The sequence below is a fragment of the Juglans microcarpa x Juglans regia genome, chromosome 2D (assembly GCF_004785595.1).
Source record: "Juglans microcarpa x Juglans regia isolate MS1-56 chromosome 2D, Jm3101_v1.0, whole genome shotgun sequence".
In the NCBI taxonomy this organism is placed as follows: Eukaryota; Viridiplantae; Streptophyta; class Magnoliopsida; order Fagales; family Juglandaceae; genus Juglans; species Juglans microcarpa x Juglans regia.
This window is the reverse complement of record NC_054596.1, coordinates 1,444,160-1,453,911: the sequence shown is the minus strand read 5'-3', so window position 1 is coordinate 1,453,911 and position 9,752 is coordinate 1,444,160. Positions and strand designations below refer to the sequence as shown.

The 9,752-nt window shown below is 31.4% G+C and overlaps 1 protein-coding gene across 1 annotated transcript; it reads left to right on the top strand.

The window, feature by feature from the left end:
* The first annotated feature begins 363 nt into the window (after positions 1–363).
* Positions 364–4,306, top strand: LOC121249697 (agamous-like MADS-box protein AGL12). The gene is made up of 7 exons (XM_041148454.1): positions 364–863; positions 1,344–1,428; positions 2,989–3,050; positions 3,197–3,299; positions 3,455–3,496; positions 3,682–3,723; positions 3,894–4,306. The coding sequence occupies exons 1-7, from the start codon at positions 682–684 to the stop codon at positions 4,005–4,007; spliced, it is 630 nt and encodes a 209-aa protein (XP_041004388.1). The 5' UTR covers positions 364–681; the 3' UTR covers positions 4,008–4,306.
* The last annotated feature ends 5,446 nt before the right edge of the window (positions 4,307–9,752 follow it).

The following is a 9,752-nucleotide window of genomic DNA, read 5'->3' as shown; positions in this document are numbered from 1 at the left end:
TTCAGTTGTCCAAAAAAAAAATGGTCATTCGAACGTGTTCGAACGGTCCGACAAATTTTTGTCTCAAAAGATATTTTTAAGACGTCTTAAAATACCTTTTGGGACAATGATATTAGGATGACCTTGAGATACTTTATTTTACAAAAAACTCAATCTTGATCTGTTGTAATGTTAATTGAACCCTAACAAATACAGAAGCCGCATTAATCAAAATTCAAACTAATTCGATTTGCGTGTGCATGACAGCAGGCGATCGTGTTGTGTGTGTGCGGGCGCGCGTGTGAGAGGAGCAGGAGATCATCATGATCAGTACAGTCCTCAAGAGTCAAGAGTCAAGTGTGTTAGTGCTGTGATATGTAAAGGAGTACTGAGTGACATGCATGAGAGATTAAACAAATCTAAGTGATATTGAAAAAAGTATATAGCTGCCGACCAATTATTATTCTTTCCGCCATGAAGAGATGGGTCGAACCATGGAAAAGAGAATCCATGGTGCATGCATGGTATATATAAGCCTAGCATTACCCCCTCATTCTTAGAGGCAATAGTCGGAAAAGTTTTGAGAGAATTAGGAGAAGCAACAACCTCGAAGCTAGTTCAAACTAGTGGGAGGTTGTCTGCAGAAAAGAAGACAGAAAAAAAAGGAGGAGCTGCTACCATATTCAAAAGATCAAGAAATCAATGGCTCGTGGAAAGGTTCAGCTGAAGCGGATCGAGAATCCAGTGCACAGGCAGGTTACCTTCTGCAAGCGCCGAGCAGGACTTCTTAAGAAGGCCAAGGAGCTTTCTGTGCTGTGTGATGCTGAAATTGGAGTTATCATTTTCTCCTCCCATGGAAAGCTCTATGAGCTGGCCACCAAAGGGTCTGTGATCGATCTAATTTCTATATCTTGTTTTTTTGGATTTCATTCATAATCATATCATTAAGGTTTTAATTTTCCCCCTTTTTTCTCATGATTCGTTACGGATCAATATTATGTATTTTGATATTTTTTTCCTTGGAATTTAATATAAAAATAAGCGATAGAAAGACGCACAAATTGATCAACTTTACTCTATTGGTTGTTGTACTTAATGAATTTTTAAATATCATTAAATGCTCAATAAATAAATTATATTATAAGACTAATTGATTCATATATTTTTATTTACTCGAGAGCATCAATTTGAATAAGAATTTGAAGAACCCTTGATCTATAATTCCATCGTACCTACTGCTATATATATATATATATATATATATATATATATTATATATATATATATATATATATATAGCTAGTAATCACAAAAAAGAAGAAGCTAAATTTGTGGTTGAAACTTTGATCTTTTTATCATACAAGAACCATGCAAGGGATTACTGAGAGGTACATGAAGTCTACAGGAGAGGTTCAGCCTGAACCAGCCATTGAAGCACAACCCGGCCTGGTATGTTCTGATCATCTCTCACACGTAGTACTTAATTTTCTACTTGAATTTAATTCAAAAGTACTGTTGTATATCCTTATATATATATATATATGTATGTGTGTTATGTGTGTGTCATGTGTGCGTGTCATGTGTTGTGGTACCAAACGAATATTATCATATTTAATTATAATATATAGTCTGAACAGCATCTAATTAAATCTAGTTGCTCCTATATATATATATATAATCGTTTCTCCACGGAATAATTAACAATAATTTATGCAACCACCAATATCATAACGTACAGTAACTGCAGTCATAATTTTCCTTACTGGAAGCCAAACGTACGTCATCATGCATGACCTGCACAGTTGCATACGATGGCTGTCTCTATATATATGGCTACACTACTACTCGATCGATCGGGGTTGTTGAGTATATACTAAATTGTCGTAAAAAAGCTAGCTATGTTAAAGAAAGAATAAAGCTGTGTGATTTTCTGATCTCACGTCACGATCGAGTAGTTGTAGGGTATTTCCGCGTACAATATTACGTTACAATTTCTCCTGTAAAACATGATATATACCATGAGTGATGTTAATAATTATTAATTAGTTACGTGAATATTAAAATCTCGAAATGCCATCTCCATTTATAATATGTTTTCGTCCCATATATATATTATTATATATGCTGATCAAATAGATCATTACTATATAGAATATTAACCCCTTCATGTGGGGATTAATCATGCATGATCTCTTAATTCCATGCATGACGAGATTTATTTATTTATTCTCTTCTTCTTATTTGTGTTTCCTGTTCTTACGCACTTATAAGTATATATATGTACGAGCTTAATTTTTGCAGATTTGTCATAATTAATTGGTGTATATATATATTTATTTATATATACACCAATTAACAGAGGAGTTTAAGGCCGGAAGCTAAAAAGCGAACTACCTAAATATTCCATTTGCGTAATTAATATAGATCGATCCAATAGACTTTGGAAAAAAGAAAAGAAAATAAATTAAAGGAATTAGGGTCATGAGTCTATTCAAACTTAATCGATAGAGGAAGTATTGAAATATATATATATATATATATATGAGTAATGCTATATACAGTTGTAAAGTGTAGAAGTATTGTGCAATTGCTTTGAAAAAAGGTGGAGTTCGCTGTTAAAAATTAATTTTTTTCATGTGAGTTTTGTATTTATTCATTTTTTTTAAAAATGATTGCGTGATGCTTAAGCATGCACAACTGCAAGTATTATTTTTTATCTATATATATATTATAATAAGTCTTAAATTTTATTATTTGGAACAGTACATCATGTACAAGCAATTGATCATGATCTTGTCTAGCTAGGTAGTTAATTAATTAATTATTTTAATTGACATGGTAAAGGTGGAATTAATTAGTTTTTTCTACATACGATCGATGTTGATCATATCATGATGTGTATGCGTAATTAGTTGACTACATATATATTTGATCTTTTGTTTATTATTCCTAGCTAGCTAGCTACTATTAATGATCCTGGCCTGAGATTAAATATTTGAAATGATTTAGGATGCAAAAGAGGAAATTAACATGCTGAAACAAGAGATCGACATACTCCAAAAAGGTCTCAGGTATAAACATATATACAGTAGAAATTACCTTAATCTTTAGTTAGTACTACTGCACAGTATGAAATTAAGAAGTTACCATATAATATATATATATATATATATATATATATATATATATAATATGGCATGCTGATCACGTACTACAGGTATATGTTTGGAGGTACTGGTGGTGGGACAATGACGTTGGATGAGTTAGATGTGCTTGAAAAGCACCTTGAGGTTTGGATTTGTAACATACGTTCAACAAAGGTACTCATGTCGATATTGTTCGGTCTTAGCTACCACCTAATTTGGTTGAGTATTAATGTTACATGACTAGTAGTACTGCATGCTAATTCATTATATTTTTCACAAGCTGTAGTACTTATAACTAATACGTATGTTCATAAATTAACTGCGCGCAGATGAACATTATGTTTCAAGAGATTCAACTTTTGAGGAATAAGGTATTTATATATATATATATATATAATTTATAATTAATTAGCTCGATCCAAGTAGTACTTCTTGATCAACTCATGATCACTTTATTAATTTATGGCTTAGTATATATATATATATATATATATATACTTTTTCATTAATTATAAATTAACTAAAAGATTCATATGGAAAACCAATATTATTACAGGAAGGAATGCTGAAAGCTGCAAATAAGTATCTCCAAGATAAGGTAATTATATATTAAGGAGATTGATGCCAAGGGCGCGAACTATTAATCATTTCAATTTGTGCAGATAGAACTATTTTTATATGCTATTAATTATATTAATTAAGCTTGATGATCACCTGTCTAATAATTAATTACTAACATGGAGATTGTTTAATATTTAATTTGTGCAGATAGAAGATCATCAGAACAGTAGTACTGCAATCACCGACTTCGCACCAATTAATACCACTAATTTCCCATACCCACTAACCATACTGCAGAATGATCAGATATTGAAATTCTAGGATTGTCATGATCTAGAATAAGCTGTACTGTTTTATGTACTACTGTTTTTAATTAAGGTCACGCTCGTGTTCTGTTCTCAGGTAAGCCAATGTACGTAGCTGTATAGTATAAATTAAGTTCTTTCCGATGGACAGACGTACGTTGTAATTGTCTGATCATGATGATCAGGATGGGTACTTGCCATCCTAGCTAGTAGCTGTACTAGTACTCTCTTACTTTTGCAGCTTGATTTGTAAGCATAATGTTGACGTATTGTGGTCTCGTTTGCTATCAGTAATGCTTGCATGCGTGTCATATAATTCACTCATCATCTCTCTCTCTCATCCACACAATTTATATTTATAAATGCTTTATAATAATTTAGAAATGCTTGCATGCGTGTCATATAATTCACTCATCATCTCTCTCTCTCTCTCATCCACACAATTTATATTTATAAATGCTTTATAATAATTTAGATTATAATTAAGAAATGTCACCGACAAATTAGAAGCAAAAAAAAAAAAAAAAAAAAAAATTAACGATCTCTGATCTCCTATATGAATCTCTAATTTCACTACCACAATTAATGACCTCATATATACATGATGATATAATAATTAAAGATTAATCTGAAGTCAAGCAAGAAATGATCATCTTATCCACCACTCATATAATTAAGTACTAGTCTTATAATTCACTACCCACGTCTCAAAGATCATGATCATCAGGTGAGGTGTTGAATTATATATGCAGCTAATATATATATATATATATATATATTTGGTAATTTTTTATATGATTTATAATATATATTTATAATATAATTACTACGTACCTACTCATAAATCATATCTCTTCTATTATATAAGTGGCTATTTAACGCCACCTAATGGAAAACCTTGTTTTCCGACAGTTCTATGTTAAAGTCACCTTTTTGGGTTTGTAATTTTGGCAAATAAGAGTTATTTTCTGCAGATCCCAGTCCCAAACCAAAAAAGGAAAACGCAAGTCACATTTTTCTTATCCTTATCCTGTTAGCTTTGCAGTTTTGGCTTCTCTGTTAAGTCACCTTTTTGGCTTTGCAGTTTTGGCTTCTCTGTTATTTTCTACAGATCCCAGTCCCAAACCAGAAAAAGAAAACGCAAGTCACTTTTTTCTTATCCTTATCCTGTTGGCTTTGCAGTTTTGGCAGATAATAGTTATTTTGAGTTTACTAATTTTCACCTTTTTTTTTCTGCAAATCCCAGTCCCAAACCAGAAAAAGAAAACGATTGAAACACTACAGCAAGTCACCTTTTTCTTATCCTGTTGGCTTTGCAGTTTTGGCAGATAACAGTTATTTTGAGCTTATTATTTTTCACCTTTTAAGTTTTGACAGTTATGTTTAGCCACTTTTTTGCTATATTATTTTCTGTAGATCCCAGTCCCAAACCAGAAAAAAAAAAAACGATTGAAACACTTGAAAAGAAACTTGAAACTTGAATCACATCTTCCGACTTCTTATAAAGAAACTTAAAGCAGTGTATACCAAACACTAAACTAAGATTGGATATTTCTCAGATTTCTTCAACAAAACAAAAAACAAGGAAATGCAATCCAAGTTTAGCAGCTAAGCTAATAGATGTTATAAATGTAATATGAAATGAAAATGTTATAAATGTTTATGTTACTTATCAGTAACAGCAAGCCTATCTATGTCATAAAACGGTCTCAGACTCTGTCATCACAGCAAAATCACATCCATCAATTTGGTTGAATTAGTGCAAAACTCACGGATAAAAATAAAATCGTCCTCAATGAAGAAGGAATATCAGTGCATGTTTAGTCAGTTTTGCAGTTTCATTAGATTATTTTGGGTTTATTATTTTTCTACTTTTAAGTTTTGACAGTTATGTCAGTTCCTCTTTAGTTGTATACTTTTTCTTAAGGTTTATTATTTTTATGCTTTATATTTTGCCAGATGTTCAGTACAACATTCTTATGTTTTCTGTCTACTTTTTATGCTCTGCAGGTTGAAGCAGTCCTGCTCTGCAGGTTGAATCAATGTGGTATACTTTTTCTTAAGGTTTATTATTTTTATGCTTTATATTTTGCCAGATGTTCAGTACAACATTTTTATGTTTTCTGTCTACTTTTTATGCTCTGCAGGTTGAAGCAGTCCTGCTCTGCAGGTTGAATCAATGTGGCAAATAGGCAATTGTGCTGTTTAAAAACAAAACTCACGGATAAAAAAAAAAATTACGTCCTCACTGAAGAACAGGGAATAAGAAGGAATAAGAAAGAAGCAATAAAAAAAACAGAAAATAAAAGAAAAATAAAAATCATGTCAGGAAGATTTTTAAGTACAATACATCTAAGTGGATAAAAAAAAACTGTACAAAAAAAAAATCGTACCCCTCACTAGACACAAAAAAACACATGCATGGGAGGAGAGGGGACACTGCAGTTTATAAACATAATGTGTTTTGAGAGACCAAACCTAACCAAACCAATCCACGTCTATGCAGCCTTTCTTCCAACTAAACAAATTCTGCTCTTTGCTCCTCATGCAACTTCACTTCCAAGTAAACAAATTCTTGTCTTTGCTAAGGATCAAACAAATTGTTATAGGTGAATAAGCAAATTCAGTGTTCACTTTTACTGGTTGGGTGTTGATCTTGAGCAAAAGTCCTCTTCTTTCTATTTTTTACTTTTGCTGGTTTTTTTATGTTTACTGATGGTTTTTACTGGTGATTTGTTTTCAGCTGATTTCCCAGTTCTGTAAGGTGTTCTTGGGTGTGGATCAACTGAACTTGCTGTGAGTGCATGATTATTTAGTGTAATATTTTCTGATGGTTGTTTAGTATAGTGCTTTCTAACTTATTATTTTTTTTTTATTCATTGATTATTGCTTAGTATTGCCTTTGAGTTATTTTTAGTGGTTTGTTTTCAGAACTTGTTAGTTGATAACTTTCAGATCTGCTGATTTTTACAGCTTCTTTTCTGGCTTGTTTTCAGGTTCTTCTAAAGTGTTCTCAGCCTGAGATTTAAAAAGCTGGAACTTTTTGTTGTTTAATCACTGTGAGTGCATGATTGTTTAGTGTAATATTTTCTGATAGTTGTTTAATATAGTGCTTTATGACTTACTTTTTTTTCCCCTTTTTATTCATTGATTATTGCTTAATATTATCTGTGAGTTATTTTTAGTGATTTGTTTTCAGATTTTGGAAGTGTGTTGTTGCTATCTTTCTAGGTGCTGAATGTGAAATAAGAGGGGAAAAAATGAAGTTTTAAACTAACTTAAACTTAGTCATCTAGCAAATGAAATTTAAGCCAAAGTTCATGCCTTACATAGTGAAGATATAAGCTGAAAATGAAGGAAAAATTGCTGCAGCACAAGTAGCAAACATCATTGAGATGGGTTTAAATTGCAGCAGCACAAGTAGTACTTTGGACTCTAACAGGTTGGTTTAAACCTGTTACTTTCGGACTAAAAAGTAAAATTCGACTTCTAGGTTTTTTCGACTTCTAGTCAGGGGTTCAAATTAAAACTTTATTAAAGTTAGTTGAAAAAATAAAAATTAAACATTCCAGATAATCTGTCCTTTCTTTTCCTCCATTTTTATCCACCTTTGCAGGAAACCAAACAAAGAAAGCAACCATTTAACATAAAATCAAAACATAATACCTTGTTTAAATTTTATATCAAAATTGTAATTTTATTATAATTATTGTATTATTATTACATGCACAGTAACAAATATAATATAAGATATCATTTATTTCCTAATTTTACCAATCCAACTAAATAAGATAATGAAAATCATGTCCTCTCTTTTAATTCTCAACTATTAAATTTAAATCCAAATAATGATACACTTAAGTCTTTTACAACTCATTCTCAAACAATCAATAAAATTGTTTCATTCCATTAAAAGTAAATTTTAGTAGTATAAAATTACTCTACATGAAATCGGATCAAAGCAACCAGTGCAATACACACAATATTCACCCAACAACCAGCAGAAATATATTACAGATGAATGTTAATTTCCCAAAATCAAGTTTCCAACAAACTTTCCATAAGAAAGCAACAAGTGCAATACATACAAAGGGAAAGCAATCAAAGCAACCAGTACAATACACACAATATTCACCCAACAACCAGCAGAAATATATTACAGATGAACGTTGTTTCGAATCTGTTGGTTTTTTTCTCGTTTGTAAATCTCCACATATTTGAGATTTGAAATTTGAAAGTAATTTTAACAACACAAGCCTAAACACAAAACCTAATAACACAAACAGAACCACAAAAATCCTAACTTTCGGATTCAAAAACCCTAATTAAACAATTACATAATATCATCAAGCAGATTTGAGATTTCAAAGTAATTTTAAAAAGACAAAAAAACTTACAATGGGGAATCGAAGACAGAGAGTGAGGTGAGGCCGACGGTCCGTGAGTGGTATCACTGGTAGGCTGCGGTTAGGTTGTGTGCGACGGAGAGTGGAAAGCAGAGAGAGGACGTGGTGGTGGGAGAAACAGAGAGACTCGGAAACGAGGGTGGATGAGTTCGGCGAGATGGGTATGGCGGCGCATGGTTCAGCAAGAAGAAGAAGAAAGAAGAAGAAGAAGAGATGGGAGAAGGGAGGGGAGGGTTCGTGCGGCGCATCAGAGAGTCGAAGAAAAAGATACTTAGGGTTTTAGCAGCAAGAAGAAGAAGAAGAAGAAGAAGAAGAAGAAGAAGAAATGGGAGAGGGGGGACGGGTTCGTGCGGCGCGCGATAGGATAGAATCACAAAATTATGAAACCCTTAGGGTTTCATTTCAGGAATGCCAAAACGGCGCCGTCCGAAGGGCTAGCCTTTTCTCTTATACGGGTTGGGCCCGAAACCCACAAAACTTAACTAAAATAAATCACCATAAAATCACTATAAAAAGCCCACTCTCAAACAAATAAATCACTTATATGGGCTTCATTTTTTTTTCTTTTTTTTTTCCTTTAGATCTGAAAAATACATAAGTGTTAGAAAAAATTTTCAATCTAACTATAAAATGTTAAATAGTTATTCATTACTGTATTTAAATGTTATTGTTGTTATTTAAAATGTTATTCATGTTATTTTACTATTTTACAATAGTAAAATAAAATAATGAAATATTATTAGAAAATTGAAATTTATATCATATATTATTGTGACACAGGAAGCTCAATCTGAAGAATAAAAATAATATATACGAAAACACATTAATACAAAAATAATATATAAGAAAACACATTAATACAAAATACACAACAATTTTTGCAATAGTAAAATAAAATAATGAATACAATCATAATAATAATAATAAATTGAAATTAAAGAGACAATAATAGTATAAAATATTATTCGAAATTGAAGTTTATCTAATATATTATTGTGACACATACGGCCCAATCTGAAAAAAAAACACCTTAATACAAAATACACAATAATTTTGACAATAGTAAAATAAAATAATGAAAATGCTCATAATAATAATAATAAAAAAAAAGTGCACTCACAAACAAATAAATCGCTACAAATCACTTATACGGACTTCTTTTTTTTTTCTATATATATTTATAATATAATTACTACGTACGTACTCATAAATCATATATATATATATATATAGTACTATATAATTAATGTACATGATATTATACACGTGCGTACCAATTAAGTGCACATCATACCGATCAAGCCTGGAGGGTGGCCTAAAATTCTGAAGAATTTGTACTAATTAATTAACCGCTA